General features: G+C 39.9%; 1 protein-coding gene across 1 annotated transcript; it reads left to right on the plus strand.

Annotated features, from left to right (window-relative positions):
- Positions 1-4,801, plus strand: RAMAC (RNA guanine-7 methyltransferase activating subunit). The gene is made up of 4 exons (XM_080396316.1): positions 1-109; positions 905-1,015; positions 1,863-2,037; positions 3,654-4,801. Exons 3-4 carry the CDS (start codon positions 1,871-1,873, stop codon positions 3,841-3,843), a joined length of 357 nt encoding a protein of 118 aa, XP_080252442.1. The 5' UTR covers positions 1-109; positions 905-1,015; positions 1,863-1,870; the 3' UTR covers positions 3,844-4,801.
- Positions 4,802-21,503: the final 16,702 nt, after the last annotated feature.

The raw sequence follows: 21,503 nt of genomic DNA on the forward strand, positions 1-21,503 counted from the left end.
GGGACGCCGGCCTGAGGCGGCACCGCCCCGACGGTCGCGGGAAGCGGCGGGGCCCGGCCCGGAAGAGGAGGGCTTTCGGCGGCGGTTCGGCGGCGGCTGGCGGCGCTGGGTGAGGGGGCAGCGGTGTTGGTGGGGCGGCTGTGAGGGCGGAGGGTGGCGGGAAGCCGAGACCCGCGCCTTCCCTCAGGTACTCCCGCGGCGGGCTGCGGCTGCAGCGGGGCCCCGCCGGCTGTGAGGGGACAGGGCACGGCCTGACCCGCCGTGAGGGGAGCGGGCTCCGGCGCGGGCCCTCCGGAGGCAGCGAGCCCCGTCGTTGCCGTGGGCCGTGTTTGGCCGCAGGCGGGGGAAAGTGCCGGGCCTCCCGTTACCGGCCCCCGTGGGGTGAGCACTGATACTAAAATTATTAATGGTGAGGAGAGCAGGTCCCGCTGCTCTCCGCAAAAGGCTGGAGCAGTATGTGCTGCGTCCCCCGCGCCGTGTCACACACCACACCCGCCCTGCCCCGACCGAGAGAGCCCCTGAGGAGCAGAGTTCCTTGGAGATAGCTCATAATAAAAGCTAATGAGGTTGGCTCGTTGCAGAAAAGTCACTGGACGTACTGCAAGGAGAAACTACACCTGCTTCAGAAAACTCTGCTGCGTCGTTGGGTGGAAGGGGGAAGGCTGCAATGGGCTCTGGAGGTCACTAGACGCTGAACTTTCCGAAGCTGAGAAAAGTGGAGTTCAGGCTGCAGAAAGAGCACTGCGCTGTACGCCCCATAAACGTCCCACTTACTGTAGTTTGAAGCTGCTCATGGGTACAGCAGGGAGAAAAACTGAGCTTGGTCATGGAGGGTATATATTTTAGTTCTCAGGGTCCAGAAGAAACAAACCTGTCTCCTCTTTCCTTCCCTCCATTTTGCCAGGTGAATGTTGGTCCTGCTTGCAAATCTTCAGGAGGCAGCAGAAGAGTTTAATCTGGAAGTCTAGAGGCAAAGACATTTAATGCTTTAAATTACCCAGGGCTTGTCAAAACGGTAGGTGTAGAGCCTTTCTCAGCATCTGCTATTAGGCCCAGACTTTTACTGGTGGACAATACTAGATAGCACCAACATCTGAAGGGCAAATGTGTATATAGACAGATAGTAAGGAAACTAAGACCTTAATCACAAATCCCATTAGGGGGGCATATTATGAGGTAATTCAACATCCTCTTAGGTGCTGTTCTTTCCCTGAATGAAGATACTAGCACATAAATTATTGTGAATAAATCTTGATTATTTTGCTTTGCTGGCTATGTGTATGTGTAGGCTTTGCATGATATTCTACCATAGCAAACTTTTCAAGTTGATTGTATTAATGTTTTTCCTGTCAAAAATGGATTAGGAGTAGATTGGGAGTGCATTCTGCAGAAGTACTTTTCTTTATTAACCCTCAGAAACATATCTTTCTACCATGGCTGCTCTGATCTAGGTCTATGAAAACTGATTCCAAGATGTTGCTGTGTAATGGCAGGTATTAATTAGGTATTAATCCGAGTTGAACATCTCCTGTGTGGATGGAGTCCCTTAAAACCACTCCCAGTGTTTAGACAGATCAGTGTCTGCATATCCAGTGTAGATGTCCAAAGACTGTACATGGAGTAGGAATTGTTTTCCATCAGCAAAAACATCTTCAGGAGATTTATTTACAGTCTTAGATTGTCAAAACTTCTGAGTTAGTCATCTATGCTGTCTGCCCAAAGGTTAACTGCTGTGTTAATCTGAGTGTAACTTTTCATTGGCCTTCATTTGTCTTCATTTGTCCTAAGTGGATTTTGGTAGCTATTATAATAATATTCTTCATATACTGCTAAAGCCACTTTTATTGTGTTCACGTTCAAAGTTTTCAGAATGACTTCCTTGGTTGACATGCCCCTGAATTATGAAAAGATGTTTGCTCATCGATTCACATCAGATGATGAAGAATACCAAGAATACCTGAAACGTCCTGCAGATCCTCCTCCTATAGTTGAAGAATGGAGAAGCAGATCTGGTGGCAACCAGAGAAACAGAGATCGGTACTGTTTTGTTTTTTTTTTTCTTCTTAATTTTAAAATCTTGGTAGTTTCGCAGATTTATAGTAAGGTGATCACTTATTTCAGAAGAAAGAGGAATTTGTTCTGTTAATAGAAGTATCTTACTAGTTCACAGGTAACTATGTTTAAGAGAAATAGTCTTCTCTGAAAATAATTAGATTTTACATTTTCTCTGTATTGACAGTCAAAATTTCTGCATTGTGTATAAAAGTATTAGGTGATTTGCTTTTTAGTAAGGACTGACCTGGAACCAGCAAACCCATTGCCCAGGAGTTTGTTCTTACTCAGCCAGGAACATTTTGCCAGAGGGGAAGGCTGGGAGTTCTGCAAAACTAAGCAGCCTGTCTTCTGTTGGATAATAACTGTCAGGAAAATGTGCAAAGGAACAGGCTAATAATGTGATTATCTGTTGCTACCTGTCCAGAAAATGTTTCATTTGTAACCTAAATGCTTGCTGTACTTTGTTAATTAGCCTGTTACTTATTTTATCTAGTAGAAATGACTGAAAAATCCATCATCCAATCTGCCTAGCAAGTGCAGTGGTAACTGCCTACTGCAAAATTTTTTGAATTACTTCTTCTGGATGTAATTGCAGCTTTTTACTGAATTCTGGACAGTAATACCTAATTTTGTGTGACTGGAAAACAGTGATTACAGCATATAGTATGTTTGGTAATACTAACATCAGCCTTTAATATAAAGTAGTTAAACTCCAGTCCAATTAACAATTGGGAGGACTTCTTAGCTACATAAATAGAATTTGTGCCTTATCTGAAGAAAAGGAGGACAACATTCCCCCTAGAAACCTGTCATTAAGTTAAACACGGAATCAGTTTCTACAGATTAAAAAAAAAAAGGTGATTATTTAATAAGATGTTCTTACAAAACTTTGTGGTTCTTTGAACTAATGAACTCTTATATCTGCTCACAAAGTGAACCGCACGTAAATGTTGTTTGTGTACACCACACCACGGAGGTATCCAAATAAAATGACTGTGAGGCAGCTCAGGTGTTGATAGGAATTGAGATACAGCCGAAAAGCCAAAATGTAGACTGAGCAATGGCTAAATACTGGTGAAAAGATACCCTTTCTTGAGTATGGAAACTACAAGAGACCATGAAACAGTGGTAGTATGTATTCTAAGGAATACGCAAATTCCAGGAGTCTGTGCTGTTAGGTAGCTGAATTGTACTTAAGCCTGCCTTGCCACAGCTTTCAGCTATGAAGCTACTGGATTGAACCTGGCTTTGATAAAGCTACGGATCTATCTTCTGGTTGTTTTTTAGATATATGTCCTGTTTGACTCTCTGCTCAAAAGTTCCAACAGTTCACCTAATGCCTGTGACTACTTTGTGTTAGAAAACAGATCCTTCTATTGCTTAGCAAATAGTGTGCTGGGTAGTAGCGAGAAATTAATGATTTCAGATGACTGTAGGTATGTCTTCATCAGTTTGTCATAAAAACAGGGAAGTAATTGAGTGTATAAACTGTTACGTGACAGTTTTCATGAAAAGTGTAGAATTTAAGAGTTAAGTATCGTTCATCTTTTTAAAACCTCACAATTTATGTGAATCTTTGACATTTTTTTTCATTGCAGGTTTCAAGATGGTAGATATTTTAGAGGGGACAGATACAACTGGCAAGGTGACTATAGATCTAATCAGAGGCCAGAAAGAAGTTGGGGTAATAACTACCAGCAGCACAGACAAGGACAATCATACTCCTCCCACTACGGACAATATGGCTACAACTCCTACAATGCAGGGCCTCGTTACCATCCCTACTGATGATACTTGTGGTTTGAAAGTCCAGTAACGCAGTGTAGCAAATTCAGTTAGACTTCAGTTTTCTTACTTTCCACAGTTTTATAGATAACTGAAGAGTCAGTATTGAGTCCATTGCTGTTTATGTGTAGTATGAGCTTGAAAAGGGGATACCTTTTATGAATAAAAAAAAGTGTATTATACAGAGTTTGTTTAGAGTCTGTAGCTCTTAGATTAAATTTCTATCTCATTCTTTTGTGTGAATACATACTAGTACACTACTTTTTTTCCATCATCTCTCTTACATTTTAGAAAACGTAACAGGTCAGGGGAAAATAGCTGTGGTTTGTGTGCAGCCTATAGCAGTGGCATATTGCCTTAAGATAGTTCTTACAGAAAGTGACATACTATGTCTTCCTCTGAAGAGCTTATTCTTAGTTTGGCTTTTGATAGTGAGAAAAGCTCAGTTTGGTTTGAATTTCAGATGCCTTAAAAATGAGAGGAGAGATGCTATTACAGAAATATTTTATGGGGTTGGCATAGTGTCTTTTGACTCAATGGCTTCAATGTTTTTGCATTAGTCCTCTTAAAGCATGGTCTAAAACTTGCAATAAAATGTAAGTAGTTTAAATAGGTATCTTCTTACTATAGTAGTTCAGTGATATGCAAGTTTTACCCGAGAAGTGATATCAGACTTGGATTAATTTGTATCTTCTTAATATATATTTGGTATGTGCATAACAAATTTTGGAATTCCCATTCCAATAAAGCTGTAAAACTTTGATGATAATAGTAATTAGTTTGTATTAAATACTTTATGCACGTTATAGAGGAAAGGAACCATAATCAGTACTGTCCTGTACTTCTTTTGCATGAGAAAATAGCATAAGCAGTGCAGAGTGTTACTTGGTTCTTAGCATTTAAGTTCTGTGGGGTTTCTTTTAAGTATTCACACAATAAAAGTACAGTTCCCGTGTAAGAATGTTTCTGAGTATTTTTGAAACTTAGTTTTGAGACATTCAGAATTGCAACGCTGTCATCTCGGCTGACAGCTGCGCAAGCAGCAGTACCAACAGTGAAGTGCTAATGCTGGACAGCTGCTGGCTTAAGTTGAAGAATGGCCTACTCAGCTACAATCAAGACGATGAGACACATTGTGATTAATTAGAAGTCTGCAGTGTTAATCCACTATCTTACATTCTACTGTAATAGGGTCAAAGTTCTCTATTTCACCATTTACATGATAAGCTGATTTGTGTAAGGAGAGCAGTGCGTTTCTTTGTACTTGACATTTTCTTCAGCTGTTGTACAGAAACACAGAACCATCCATGCTGACTGTTGTAAAAGTCACGACATTATATGATAACGAGCACAAATTAGCACATCTTGATTTAAAACAAAGACTAAATATAGAAGACAAAAGCACAGTCCCCCAGCTTTTAAGGAGCTTTGAAGAGCTACAGAGTATGTTTACTGTTGATCTTGGAAATGCACACTGTATGTAGCTTTTACATAGTCTGTGATACAAAAGCAAACAAGTGTCTCCACCTACTTGCTAAGTATTTCTGTTTTCTGCTTTTCATATAACAGTTTAATATCCTACTCCCTGAATTATCTGCCTTGAATTCAGTTGTTTAACTTTAGAATTTAGTGAGAGGTTTGTTTTTCTTTAAGGAGCTCTACTAGATGAAATGCACCCTTTTTAAGCTCTAATAGAGCAGAGCTGTTAACGCTGTGGGATAGAAGATCATGCAAAGTTCGTGTCTGTGCACTCCAGAGAACCTGCAAGTTGGTATAGCGGAATTCCCTTTTAATGCAGAACCACATGAGAAGTGCCAGATATCCCACCTCCAAGAAGGGAGCGCATTCTTTCTGCGAAGAGCCTGACACTGCCAGCTATGCCACGGAAGTTGGGCTGTGCAAGGATGTTCTTCCTTACCATCTGGACTAGCATCTCAGGTTGAAACAAAACCTGGCAAAAGGAACGGATTCTCTCTTATCTGTCGCCTTTCCTCAAGCCCAATAACTATTTTATTTTCAGTGTTTTTCAGCTAGTGAATAAAGAATCATAGAACGGGTTGGGTCAGAAGGGACCTTAAAGACCACCTAGTTCCAACCCCCCCCCACGGGCAGGGACCCCTCCCACCAGCCCAGGTTGCTCCCAGCCCCATCCAGCCTGGCCTTGGGCACTGCCAGGGATGGGGCACCCACAGCTGCTCTGGGCAGCCTGGGCCAGCGCCTTGCCACCCTCACAGTGAATAATTTTTTCCTAATATCTGATCTAAATCTTCCCTCTTTCCCTCTTTCAGTTTAAAGCCATTCCCCCTGTCCTGTCATTACATGCCCTTGTATAAAGCCCCTCTCCAGCTTTCTTGCAGCCCCTTTAGGTGCCGGCAGGCAGCTATAAGGTCTCCTGGGAGCCTTTTCCAGGCTGAACGACCCCAGCTCTCTCAGCCTATCTTCACAACAGCATGGCAAAGCACTCAAAAAATGCCACGTGGTGTAGACATTGCAACCAAACTGTAGAAGCAGGTAGAGTTGAATGGCTGAAGTGGAAGTTATTAACTGGAATCACACCTTTCATGATCTCAGCTCTTATTCTGAGTTTCCTAACTGTGAGACCAGGACGAACACAGGCCAGTGCAGCTTTATGGTTTCTGTCTTTAATGGGTAGGCAGATGGAAGGAATGTAGAGCTCTCAATTCAGCTTTTAGAATCTGTATGATTTACAAAACTTTTCCTTGGAACAATTATGGCAAGAATCTAATTTGGGGGGCGAATACATTTCTAAATAAACGCAAGCCTTGCACTGGACAGAAAAGCAAATAGAATGCAAAATATGTTACCTCCAGCTTAGACAAGTTAGTATTTATGATAAAGTCTGGTTTACTGTTTCTGTCAAGCTAAATAAAACCAGTAAGTATTGCCTGCAATTAGGGTTTGTGCATTACTGTGTGTTACAGATGAAAAAATGGAAGCTGGGTAACTTTTAACATTTGCAACTTCAAACACTACAGTAACAGTTTAACTATGCTGGAGACTGCAGGGTAAATATTAAAATTCAGTGTCTGGAATCTGACTTTAAGAGATCTCTTCCATCTGACATTTGCTCAGACATCATTATTATCATGAATAAAACAAAAGAAAGGTAAGTGTCATGTATTAAAAAATGACTGCCACATTACCAAGAGTTTGAACACCCCAGAAGTTCTCAATATGGCTCTTGCAGCAGTTCTAAATCCGTTACTGAACACACACAGTGAGTTTGGACAAACTGTTAATTGATACTGAAGAATTATCATGCTGTTACAGGTGCTGTGACAAACTATTAAGAAAACTCAGTACCTTTTATACAGTTTCTTAACTAGGATTTTAGAAAATGCTAAGGGCTTTCAAATCACAACTAAGCCACTAGATACTTGAAGGCAAAACAAAGTACACAGTAAAAAAAATAAATAAACTTAGTGTGATTTGTGAGATACAGTTTTACAAGTGTTCACTGCTATTCAACCTCTATTTTATCTTAGCTCTGCAGCTGGGAATTGAAATGTGCAGACGTGCTTTGAACCGTTAGAAGCTGAACTACTCTCAAGAAGCTCTCTAGTAGAGATTTCAGACAGGGGAGACAAAGTGTCAATTCTGATTATACATATAATCAACATTCAACTTCTAGAACAAGAAAGATATTTAATCTACTGTTTAAACATGTTTGAATATATTTAAACTTGTACTATTAATTTGCTAATAAATATCCTGCTTAACCAGGAAATACGTTCACATTTGGTTTTTATACTGAGATGTTGGAAGGAAAATTCTTTTTTGTATCAAATTTAAGCTAAGGTTTTGCCTGCCACCACCCCTATTCCTTAGGAAAAAAAAAATTCTCTGAATTACACAACTCTGGGTGAATTTTGTTAGCTGATCTAACTTGTGCAGTCAGACCTTCTCTAACTCTGACAAACAAGACGGGGTAGGAACATGGAGCAAGAAGGAAGGGAAAACAGGACTGCTCCTTACAGCAACTGCTGGTCGCCTTGGGAGCAATTTCATGAAACTGCATCTTCCTTTGCCTTTCATTTTCCAATCTGGAAAAATTACTATAATCAATCCCCTTGTCCCTGTATGTTAGAAGAGAGCTATATAACCCTGCTTAAATTATGCACAGCACTGATACTTTAATGACCAGAAGCTAAGCAAGATTATAGGGCAGGTTAGGTTTCCCTGAAAGCACCTAGAAAATAGGCAGCTTGATTCGAGGCCCACAGAGGTAAATCCTAGAGATCAAAGCAAGAGTCCAGCAGCTCCAGCACTGCCAGGAGACTGGATGGCAGCCGTACTACAGTAGTGCACTATGATCTTGCCTCTCAAGAGAATTATATTTCCATGAGGCCCTGCAGGCTGGAATTTATTTTTGTGTTTATCGTGGCCTGTATTTTGCTTCAGTAAAGCACAGGCTGCTTTAGTTGTCAGTCCTCATTGACTTATGCAAAATAGTCGTGGCAAAGTGTTATTTCTATACAGCGCACCTCCTGACTTTCAAAGCATTCTGTCCTGTTAAAATGCAAATTTATTACAAGAGATGGTGGAAACTGGTAATAACTATATTTTACTACAAGTCTAGTAAACACACAACAGGATAAATCATATTATCAACCCCAATGGTTACTTTTTGTGTTACTTGTGACTAGCAGAAATACACATGAACACTGTCTTTCTCCTAACACAAAAATGCTTTTTTTCAAATAATACTTCAGCAGCTGGATTACTTTTTTTTTTTTCATAAGTATGCGCTTGGGGGCCCCTACAAGTATGGGCCTTCTCTTTTCATTTTTTGCATATTGTGTAATTTAAACTTTGCTTCACTAATCAGATGTATCAATAACAAGTATCAAAGATCAAAGCTGCTCCTCACTGTCTGAAGAAAAAAATATTATCTATTCAAGAGATGAGATAAAGCTAAGAAAACAATCTATTTGTTATAGAACTACAAAAATAACCAAGGCCCAACCTTATCTATATTAAAAAAAAAATAATCTTCAAGATGCAAGCAGAATCTTCAAACAGAAACATGTTACATGTTAAAAGAATGATTAAGACACTAGGCTTTTTCAAAGCTCTTGTTCAATGTGAGGAAAGACAATTGGGTATTTATATATCCACATAAATTAAATACTTAAGATTATAACTAGTACTGTGGAGATAAAATGTTAAAAAACCAAGCATAACATAAGAAGTTTCACACTGTTTTTCGCCACCATGTTCCAAGTTTAACATGATCAGAAAGTGGATGTTCTTTGTGTGAAATCATGTCTGAAGTTTGTTTCTGAAGAAATGCCTGAAGTTATAAATTTACTACTGAAAATGTGCTCAAGAAGAATAAAGTAACGGTCATAACTGCCAAGTGCAACCAGCCCCAAATGACTACATACTCTTTACAAAGTAAAACTATTTTTTCCATGGCAAAGGCCTAGTTTTTAAGTTTTACCCTTCTGTAGTCATCAAGTCATTATGATTTATGAATGCCACTGAGACCTAAACCAAAGTACATTTAAGAATACTGCTTCAGCAATTTTAATGGTATGAACATTTAAAAACAGCCTATGAAACCTCTGGGGTTTAGATCAGTTCAGTGCAAGAGCTTTGTGTAGCCCCACCTTCTCCTCTGATCAAGCTCATGTTACTCATTTATAAGCCACACGCTTGAAACACCTGCTATGGAATGAGCTGATGGAGCATCAGGCTTGGTGTACCCTTCTCTAACCCCCTGCTACAGCTAAACTGCTATAAGAACATAGAAGAGCTTTACCTTAAATTGCCAACACGGGCAAATCCTATTTCTCCTACCCTGCAGCTCAGAGGATACTTCCATCAGCAGAATTACATTTTTTTGTTGTTCTAAGATAAGATGGGAGCGGATGGGTACATTATACAACCCTGGCAATGACGGTAAGGACCAGTTGTTTCCTCCTGTATCCCCAACTCAGTGTTGAGATCTGATTGTTGGTTATCAGGTGACTCTACTGCCATGCTACAGCCTGGAGCCTGGGGCAGGGAGAGGAATTCTTTCCTTCTCCACAGACTCCAGGGACCTCTGCAGCACAAAACAAGCCAGCAAAATACGGACCTAGGCATCTGGAAGCAGTTAAGCAGCTGGCTCATCACACTGGTGGAGTTTAAGTCCTTAAATAAGGTGGAGAGATCTAAGGGATGATAAGCAAATAGCTATTGATCACATACCCTGCAGTCTAGGTAAATCCAATTGAAGAACCTCTTTAGACCTCACCAGCAGGACTGTAGTTTTTAAGAGACAAAACGGATTTAATGCAAGGTAATAAAAGATTGGCCTAATCTTACTTCCTTCCATACCTGCATTAGGCACATTCTTACTACTGGCCTAAAAATGTTTTTTAAATCTGATAGTGTTTTTACTCTCTCCTTCCTATCACTATGTGGGTACCAGCCTATTTATTTCAGATCTGTTCCACTAGTTCTTCATATTCTTGAACACTCCTGAAAAGAAGACCTACTAAAGCTACTTTAAAACTCTAAAAAGACAATTTTGCCATCGTGCCAGTCATTTTACCTGAACTAAAAAGAAAGTTCAAAGTATGTTTTCAGAGACAGAACCAGACAGACATGTTACTTCCCAGCTCAGCTACAAAACACTTTTAATGCTTTTGTGTCTCAGCTTCCATCCAGAAAACCGTGTGTCTGCCCTGTTTCCCTCCTCTGAGCTCTGTATTTCGGCTACAAACCCTCCCAGGCAGGGGATACTCCATTTAAAGCACCGGTGTGGGCTATAACAATCTCACTTGGGGTTTGGGGTTTGTATGTCCCAACATAACACATTAGAGACATTCCAGTGAGCAAATTAATTTTTTTTCTGATTTTTTTCAATTTTTTTTCTAACTAAACCCAAACATACAGATACTATCAAGGCAGTGACTTGATTTAAACACTGCCTTGACGTCACTCCGTAGTTATTTAGCATAGTATTTATAGAGATGTATAGCTGTGATTCTGTGCCCTAGCAAACTCTCAAAGCTAGTCCTGCACTAAACAATAAGTGATTCTAATTCTATGGGTGTAGTAGAAAAGCCCTTCAAAAATATAAGTAGGATAAAAACAGCCTCATTGTAGCCAAGAGGCAAAGGTAGTCCAATTTAGTTAACATTGAATTAAAGAGAGGTGAAATTAAAAACAAGGGGGCAATTATACAGACTAGACCCACATCCATGAAACTTGTGATAGTTACTCTATTGAATGTACTATTCATTTATATTTAATTGATTTTTAAAACGTTCATGCACACACCATGCAATCATGGCAAGAGTGAGTAAAATCCCTGCCTTACGTAAGTATTACAGTGCTTGTTTTCTTTTAGATCGAGTAGATGCAAAAATTTTAATGCAAACTACTAGAATTCGTAGTTAAGTATCTGAGTTTCAAAAACATTAAAGGTCAAGTTGTTTGCACCTACAGCAAAAGAAGAGGAAAGAAAATACAGTGGTCAGGGGAGGAGTGGATGAGTCAGCTATGATGAAAGTGGGGTGCAGGAAAAGGAAAGAGTGACAGAGCAGCCAAGGCAACAAACATGTCTTATCAGAAATAAAAAAGTCAGTGGAAAGGTCAGTGTCCTTAGCAGCTGAGAAAACAAAAACATCTGACTGAAGGTATAATACAAATCTATTTAAAAGCCATTTATGATTGATGAGAACTAGAAGACAAAGATGGCATCACAGTCTCTTGGCAAGAAAATTCCTCCAGATGGCATCTATTTCTCATTAATGCTCTGGGGGAGGATCCTAGACATGCCAGCAGGTCCCGTCGTGACTTTGGATTCAAAGCTGTCCACAAACTCAGCTGCTCTTTGGCTAAACACCACTTTTGCTGCACATGCATATGGCACACAGCAGTGCTACAGGACATTGGCAGATGAATGACTTAACTGTTAATTTCTGTCTCTTTAGATCATACCTGTACTATGTTTTAAAAAGCAGAAACCTGTCTGTAACCATGCCACCCAAGACATGGCTCAGAAAACCTTCTCAGGCTCTTCACGTTTTCTGCTGCTAGTATAGAAACTTTAAGGATTGCAAGAAAAGACTAAGAATTGTAACACACACAAAAAAAGGAAATCTTAACAAGCGAATGTCAGCACATTTTTGGTTATTCATGCCTCCCAAAGTGACCAAAGATCAAGATGACCAAAATGTCAGCCCTGAGTTAAACTTCTATCAAATATCTGCATCTTGGGTTTCATTCGGCAAAAGCAAAGCAGGGCTTTAAAAAAAGTCTCTAAATGGAACAGTCCCGGTCCATCACCAGCATCCTCCACTCTACCTGCTGTGATGCCACCACACCATCATCCCATCCTTCCACACACAGGATGTTTGTAGTTGGGTTTGGGTTTTTTTGTCCAGTCTGACTTTAGATGCATTGAGGGACAGATTTTCCACACTTCCCTCTGAAAGCTATTTTCTGGACTTCCTGGAGCTCATTGCCGATTCCTTCTTTCTTAACAATGGCTTAAATATGGGACCTCTTCCTCCTGTCATTGTTTATCATCAGCTATGGTATTTGTTACTTTGGGACAGCTCCATTGTGGAATAGCGTGTGGCAGTGACCTTACAGTATTTTTGCCCGCACCACTTGGGATAAAGGCAGCTTGTTCAGAGATCCCAGCTGAGTACAGAGAGCCCGGGACACCTACCAAAATCTCTGACGAGCTCCCCTACTATTGCTTGCAAGAGAGGTGCAGAGTTTAATACGGCAATCTCATAGTTAACTACACAACAGTGCCTCAGTTTCAACAGCTGAGAGGTTATTTAACAAAAGAAAATGTAGGTAATAAAAAGTCATTGACACCTCACTGGGATTTGTCTGGCTTAAGGCAGGGGTGGAGAACACTAGGGACCTGAAAACAAGCAAAGGGTCCAAAGAGTAGAATTTATTTGAATTCCTACAGATTAAGCTGCTAAATAAACCACATTCTTTTCTGCAAGCAGAACAAATATAAATATATAGGAGCAGTCTGCAGCATGCTGAGAACCTAAACAAACGTTATAATGCATGAAGGATCTTGTGCGTATAACATCTGCATCACAACTGGGGTGGGGAAGTGCCACGCTGGGTCCGTGCTGTTTCCAAGGCTGACGATGCCCTGTTTGTCCCTGTGACATTGCTGGCCCGCAGGCAAAATTGGAGAGTGCACAATTTGGTAACGGGGCTGATTATCTGCCAGCAGATGATAAACTGCAGATTCCCATGCAGTAACGACAAGGCATTCTATTTTAACTAGCAAAACACTACGGCAGAATCACTCATCTATAGTTACAGTTTTATTTAATTCAATAAATTGTTTATTTTGTGTCCACATCTTACTCTGTTTCCAAGTCAAATCAACACATCACTTCAGGTTACGATAAGCAATACATCCCCAATACTGATACAGGCCAGAACGTGATTATACTAAAATCAGTTAATTAATCCTTTTAATTGGCTCTTTGTCAGGAATCTTCATTATACTCAAGAAGAAGTAAAGGAATAAACCAAAATCAAACCTAGTATGCTTAAGGAACAATTAAAATGGGTATTTTGATTCATCTTTGTAACCTTCTAAGAGCTTTCAGATTTATATGGCTTTAAATGACAATGATTTTGACAAAACCCATTTTTTTCCTCTGTGAAAGGAATTAGCAGAAAATTGAAAAGCTGAAGGAAAATGAAATTGCATTTTTCACATTTTTTGTGAGCCTACTCCAACTGTGCAGTGGGAGAAGTATTTATCATGCATGGCCCGTCCTTCTCTTTGGATTCTCTCTTCCAATTTGGATTGGAAGCACTGTTTGTTAAAGGGTCATTAACCAAAGTCACATACATCATCTCTCCCTCACAAATGAACACTGTAAACACTGCAACAGCCACAGAGACAGTGTATAATCGGGGCCCAGTGTAGACACTGTGGCTCACACAAGACAAGAGCAGACAGACTAACATACCCAAAATAAATCTTTTTTTCCCTAAAACATACCCATCCCAAAGAAAGGGCAAGGCAATGGCCTTGCAGCTGCTGAAAGACTTGGAGCTGCTCTATCTCATGTGCAAAGCACAGAACCTACACACGCACACCTCTGGCCCTGTGGGACCTTGCCACCATAAGTCTTAGCACAACCAATTTTATTACCTGGCTTCTAGATGGATAGTGTTCTTATCCCTTGTATTTACACAAACTTTCAAGTACGTAACAGGAGCTTTACACTGTGAACACATTATGAAAAAAGATGGGAGACAAACACCACCTTACACCGGCTTATACAAATCATGACGCTGGGACTGAGTATTGTTTCATGAAACAAAGGGCTGGGTCATAGACCTGTATCATATAATGTTTTCACATCAGCACACTCAAAAATTTTTTTTGAAATAGAGTTGTAACACTGGCTGCATAGATTTATAAAGCAATCAGATCCCATGGTGAGAGGTATACCGAGGTATATGGAAGAACTGCTTTCTTCAGTTATATTCCTGTCTCTGGGCACAAAAAGCAGTATCTCTGACTACTAAATGCAGCTAGACACAATGCCCTTTTAAAAAAACATCAGTTTTCTGTAATTATGGAACTCAGTTCATTCCTGTTTAGTTTCTCCCACATAAACCTGTCTTTTATATGGCACTCTTGGCCCCCCGCACAGAGAGGTTGATCTATGCCCCAGGATTTTGGAAAACATCTTAGGTTGTTCTTTTTGCCATAAAAAGAGAGGAATGCAATGTCTGGAGTAGTGAAGAAAACGGCAAGATTTTCATCTCCTTCCAGGAGTCTCATGATCTACTTTTAAATCTTTTTCCATTACTATTTAATGGTATTATAATTACTGTAAGTCTCTAGTGTTCAGAGTAACAACAAAACAAATACAACCTTGATTATGCTCTTATTATTATTTGTATCACAGTGGCAACAAGAGACTTTGAGCTTTACCAAAGGAACAGAGGAATGTGCATCTCCAAGAACCTGCATTGTAATCCAGAATGAGAATTTGTAGGTTATTACACACAGAGAAGACTGAGGAAAAGGCACAAAACAGAGGTTGCTATACCTAGTTTATACGCTCCTAATTTCTTACTTTAGAAGAAATCTGACATTCTTCTTTGGAAGATTCTGTCCTTCATGAAACTGGACACAGAGATCATCAGCAGAGCAGTCCTAGTCTCTAGAATTGGCTCAAACCTTATTGTTTAGGACAAGTTCTTCTCTAAAATCCTTAAATACTGCTGTCTCCCCTGCTGCCAATCCAACATTCACAACAGTCTTGATAGCTTATTCTCTGCTGCCAAACCTGCCTCCAGTCATACATTTTGTTGCAACTAAGAAGTCACAGATCTATTTATCCTTGAAAACTGTGGGCTGTATTTATCCTCTAAAACTGAACAGGCATGTAGCAGTAGATCAAAGGTTCCTTTGCGGAGAAAGCACATAATATTGGCAGAAACAAAGACAGGTGGCTCTTCTGCTCAATGCTGTTCGGAGACAGTAAAGCAAAAGAAAACAAGTGTTTGATTTACCTTCTCACATACTACACTGTTGAATGAGTCAGTTAATCAGAAGACCTGATTTTACTTAAACCTGGAAGTGTCATCCCCTTTTGGTATGGTACTTTTTCTACAGTGGAAATTAATACAGCAGAAGGGCTAGGTCTAAAATTTGGAGATGAAAGGTGGCAATGATGGGTATGAATTTCTCTGAGTTCAAACTTCTCTTCTAATTAGAGTCTTAGTGCTTTCTTTTCTGACACAGAAAGAACAGTGTCTCATATTTTGAAACAATTCTTAATACAGTCCACAGCTATCGTCCCCTGCAGAGCAAACTCTCACCATATCCACTAACCTGAATGAGCATTTCTGGCAGCAGCTCCTCCCGCTGCAAAAGGCTGGAGGCTGGGATCCCAGGGCTGCCAACTGGGCGTAATGGAAACCTGTGGGAGACTTCGCAGTACTTTGGACAAAGCTCTGCAGCTAAGACCAGACCCTGGGAGTTGCAGTTGGCTGACTCTGGTGTCAAGGGGATGTGCCAGCAATTACAAAGTGTTAGTCCTGACTTGCTGTGAAGGATAATAGTTCAGTCACCAAAATGAAAAAATACTGGCAAACTGTAGCTGCCTTTGTAGAATCCATTTACTTAAATGAGATGGAAACGCAGAATAGATGAACTAGTTATGAGCAGCTCACCAACTTTTCCATGTGAATTTGTATTTTAACCCATGCAACCCTAAGTAACAATAGCATCAGTAGATGCACTTTCTGTATTGCACATCAATGGCCCTTACATGAATTTATCATTCTAGAAGATGAATCTTTCCTTCCTGAAAATTTTCAGATTGGCATTTAAGGGCTCAGGATTCACACTGAGAGCCATAGGCGATATTCTTTTCCCACCTAGATTCATAGATTACAAGTAAAAAATAGCTGTGAAAGTTACATTGCAAATTATTAGATTTACAGTCTTTGAAAACTTGACAGGTTTTTTCCCCCCTTCTAACTTGAGTGATAAACAGTAGAGCAGGTGCTATAAAATATCTAGTCTATCACACCCTCTGTCCTGTGCACGTTCCTGCCCAGCAGAGCTTAGAAGGACGTGCAGCAAATACTTCCAACAAACCAAGCAAAATCAATCAAAGGTCATTTATTAGGCTAGGAGCAATGTAAATTATTCTCCCCTCCATATTTTCTTTATTTTTGGATTGGAGAAGTTCACGTAGTATGCAAACTCAGGAATCTAACAAACAAGTTCTGTTTCTTCAGAGAGTTTAACCAAGGTACCTCCCACTGGATAAGCTGGAAATAGCTCAGATCTGAAAATGAACTAACAGAAATTGCATATTTAAGTTTATAAACCCAAGCGTGTAAGACTCGGAACACTTAATTAAATTCTTCCCCAGGTAAAAAGACCAAGTAGGTCCACTGAAGTGAGCACGAATCATATCCAGCTGAGAAACCAAAGGTTTTCTACAGAAAAGGTTGTTAAACACCATTTTCCATAAAACACACTTTAGTGGAACCTCCCTTCACAGCCTTGTGAGATGAAAAGTGGTGCAGAAAGTTTTCTGTTTCTTGTGGAGGCTTATCTTACAGCAAGATCAGAGAAAAAATACTTTCAAATTCAGATTTGCAATGGCAACCCCATCAAGCTGGCGGAAAGGCTTATGACAAGCTCTAGTAGTACAGGTTCTTCTTATCTTTGTTTCTTTAAGTGCATAACACGTATATCCAACACCTGAAAGCTAACTTATTTTTGCAGATTTAGGATTTATATACTGACTACTGAAAGTTCTGTTTAATTAGCTCTAATTTTACACACAGGCATTTGGCTACTGAAAGACTGGCCTTGCCACACATCCACAATTGGATGACAGCTATTGTCAAATTAGTGTTTTCAGATGCTCTAATTTCACAGTTACCTTTTGCCAGAAATATTGCCTGGCACTGTATTAAATAAAGAAAAAAAATTATTCTAGGTGATAAGTGACAGCAATCACCACAAACAGAAGTCAAATAGTTTGAGAACATCATTATAGGCTGATCATCTTTTAAAAATACTTAACAAAAAGCTCCTGGGTCTGCTTTAATAGCTGAACCTGAACTCAGCAAGGACATGACTGAGCAGAATCAGACATTCTCATTAAGTAAAATTAGCCAAGTGCAATTTGCCTGGCTGGTCCTCTCTATGTATTAGTATTTATATTCAGCCAGTGATGAGCTTAATCAGGTTTTTCAAACAAAAAAGAAAAAATCCCCACCTCCTCAACCATAAACCTATCAGGTTTATTAGTAGCAGATTGCACTTCAATTGTAAAAAGGCAGCTAAGAAACTGAAGAAAATTGTCTGTTCAGAAGTGCATCCTAGTAGCTAATAGCAATCTTCCCCCATAGCAGGAACATGACCTCACATACAGGCTAGCTGATTGCTGTCAGATTTACTGAAGACAAAAGGACACATTTTTTAAAGGGCAAGTGCCAGGAGGCTACACAGAGCTGCCACAGGCCTTCACTGGAAGGGACAGCTTTGCCCTCTGATTGCAAGGATTATATCACAAGGTCTTTTTTTCCCCCCTTCCATAACGAAAGCATCTCTAACAGCTGTCAGGCCCAAGAAACAGGAAAAGAAATGCAGCAGCATCTAAGGAGATAAGCATCGGCAACAATTCTGATGTGACAAAGAGCAGAAACAACCCCAGAGAGCTGGTCCTGCTGGAGGGCACTTACCTGAAACAACAGCAGCAAAACTGAAGGTGAAAGGCAGCCAAGAGGGCATATCAACCCAGGGCCCAGAGACACCAGGAAGGCGGCTGCTTGAGCTGAGCGTGTGTGCTGATATCACTACCAAATGTAACCCTGCAGACCTTCTGAACATCAGAAAAGAAGCAGAAAATTTTGTAGATTTTAAGACAAGCTATTGAAAGTAGCGCTGTTAAAAAAAGGTTCCATTATTAATAGCTTGTTTTTGTAAAATTCAACTTGCTAAGGCCCCTTTCAGACAGATGGGCACCAAGTATGTCCTACCATGTACTAAAAGCCTTGAATTTTTTTATAAATTATGCCTCAATGCACCCTGGTTTGCAAAATACTACAGCAGTGAAAGCTGGCCAAAGGAACAACACGCTGCAGCCCTTTCCATGTGCACTGCAGGTAACAGAAAAAAGGCAACTTAATGACAATGACCCCACAATTACACTTTGTAACCCCAGTTATTCTCTTAAGGCAGACAACTGCTTTATCTGAGCAGCACAAAATGAGGCTTTGACCCTCTGTTGTTCATTCCAGAATTCTTTTCTCCTTAAGTCCATGGTTAACTGTTCTCTTTACAGCATGTTTCTATAGCGACCAACTGCTAAATTGATTCTCAATACATTTCCCTTTCCACCTGCCTTACTTCAGACTTGGAAACTCAGAACGTTATTTAAAAAATTTTCCAAAACCTGAGCCTCAAGCTAGTAAAATGGTATGGTAGACTACTTCATCACTAACTTCCCCAGCTCCTGAAACAATGCAAAAACAAATAAATGCAGTATTTATAGATGAAAGCAACATTCTTCATGGCTCACTAACAATTACTTGAAAAGCTAATATATAAAGGACCAGGAAGAAATTAATTCCCAGTACCTTAGGAAAGTATCAGACTACTCCTTTCAGGCAAGTATTTTACTTCTTCAGCAGCTTTTTGACTGTTTATTGTGCTTTGATTACATTAACAGCACTTTGCTCCAAGCACAGCAGCCTTCCTAGAAAATAATAACCAAGATATGCCTTACATGAGGGTAAAGCACTGTGTTCCAGAACAGAAAGGGGAGCACATTTTTGTAACGCCTAACATGGCAATGAATCATCCTCCTAAGATGAAGACTAAAAACATTAAGAGGGGACTACGGTAGGTTAAAGTGAACAATTAAAAAAAAAGGGCCTCAGCTGGCTCAGGTTTTGCATATGCAAATAAACATTACGAGAGAGGAAACACAGAGTGAGACCTGAAGTAATGAGTAGAAAGATCAGGTGTATCTATCCTCCTGGAAGCTGAAAGCAAGAAGATATTAAACTGTGCTTTCTGGTAAATTGCCACTGCCAGTTATTGACAAAGTTGTCAATTACACAGGATTATTTAGACTGATGATACCTGGAGAAATGGGGATTTAGAACCACTTGGGACTAACAGGAGAGATAGGAATGCACTGCAGATGATAAATGGAGTAGATTGAAAGTAAAACAGCAAAGAGGCCAGCTTCAGACGGTATAATTAAATACCCTTAATTAGCATATTAGAGTACTTTAATGAAACCATATACCTACTTTCAAAGTTGGATTTTAGAAAATAAATGTAATCGAGTGGACGAAAGACCAAGAATATTCTATGCCCTAAGACAGGCATAGAATTTATTCAGGTAACTTCTATTTTGCTGATGTTAAAATAATTATATAAAAAAATGCACTGACTGCCCACGTCTGTAAGCAGTAAGATATTAAATCATCATTAGACAGATTTTACTGAAATCGGTCAATGTATTAGGAAAAGAGGACAGTGCCTGAGTCAGTAGTAGGATTTCAAGTAGCTGAGTAATCATGTAGCTTAATGCACAAGGATAAAGCAGAGACCAAGTAAAAGGAGGGTAGCAACCAGCACCACAATGTATTTAAACAGGTCTAAAATTACAAGTTAAGTTTCATTTTGAGACAGGGCACATGAAAAGTTTTTTGAAATTCTTTGAAGAAGCCTCCTAGAATACCACAAAGTTCTATTCTGTTAAAAACATACGCTGGTGAAGAGTTAGGGATATTTGCTACCACAATTTTCTCAATAGAATGAAAGATATTTCACTGTCTCACTCATGAAGAAATAGTTGGCAGGTTAGGATTTTAATAAAAGATTTGAAGGAGCTAGGCTTGTATCAGTTTCGGCATTGACCTGTTTGGTCACGCAAGCTGCTTAACTCTTCTGTACCTCACTTTTGATGTACAATGGACGAGCAACTCCTGCCTCCCAGGCATTTCACCAGGATACATGTATCCACAACCAAGATATTATTGATATAATGGGAAGACTGCATGAAAAACTTTGATATGAGAGGCTCTCAGATATTACATATGGCACCCCAGCGTTATTTATGCTACCTTTCTAAAATAATTTTGGTTACTCAAATAAATTCTCTGTTCCTAGCACATAACAGCTTTATTTGCCACAGTACTAGCTAATCCGCTATTTCGATCTTAAGTGAGTCAGGGCACTACCACCAGGAGAATTTAATTTCCACCCCTCTGCTTCGATTGCTACTGTGACATCCACCTGCTGTGGCTTTTTTTACACAATCACTGAGGCCCCAACTAAGTAATGCCTTGAGCAACAGAAGCCAGGGCTTCAATACGTGCCATCAATATTTCTGCTTCCTAAGAAACAAAGCTAAAAACCTACCAACTGCAACAAGTTTTGAAAAAATACTGTATGATGACTGAACTGGACAGATTGAAGTGAGTCTTAAATGCCATATTACAATCCAGACAGAAGCAGTACTTGGCTTGACCAAGCAAAAAATCAGTGTTATATACATGGCTCTCCCCTTGTAAATGCTACGGAAAACAGAAATGCAATAGGGAGGAGGGCACAGTGGTTGTTTTCCCAAGGACTAATAAACTTCCTAACTGAACAGTACTTGTCTTCTGATGGACAAGTGATGAATATGACAATATGACTGACTCACATTACATAAAAACGACAGCGTAATACACAGAAGGCACCCTATTTGTCTTCAAGTTACTTTACTGATTAGGATGCCAAACGCCAGCTGAAGGTGTTTAGGAAAGGCTTCAGGGAACCTCTGAAGCAGAAGCTAGCAAAGACCAGGCAGAACATTTTGGCAAGACACAGAGGGAACGGAAAGATTAAACTGGCCATCATTGTAGATAATCAACCCTGAAGACCAATGTACTTCAGAGACTGTACCTGCCTACCCAGCCCCTACCTCAATCTGGGTCTGAAGTAATGCAAAAGTGTACATTATTTCAATATAGAATATAATACATATAATATAGCACATGGCATTAGCTTCCAAAGAAATCTTCATAATGACAGTTACAGCATCCAACTCAGAATATAACTTCTAAATGCAGGATTTCTCAGCCTTTGGATTGCTTTCTCCACTCAC

Source organism: Falco punctatus (genome assembly GCF_963210335.1).
Source record: "Falco punctatus genome assembly, chromosome: 7".
NCBI lineage: Eukaryota > Metazoa > Chordata > Aves > Falconiformes > Falconidae > Falco > Falco punctatus.

What these genes read in the sequence shown, in the direction of transcription:
- RAMAC (XM_080396316.1), top strand. Translation starts at nt 1,871, where the DNA reads ATGACTTCCTTGGTTGACATGCCCCTGAATTATGAAAAGATGTTTGCT. An exon ending in AACCAGAGAAACAGAGATCG is followed by an intron (nt 2,038 to 3,653) that starts GTACTGTTTTGT and finishes TTTTCATTGCAG; the next exon opens with GTTTCAAGATGGTAGATATT.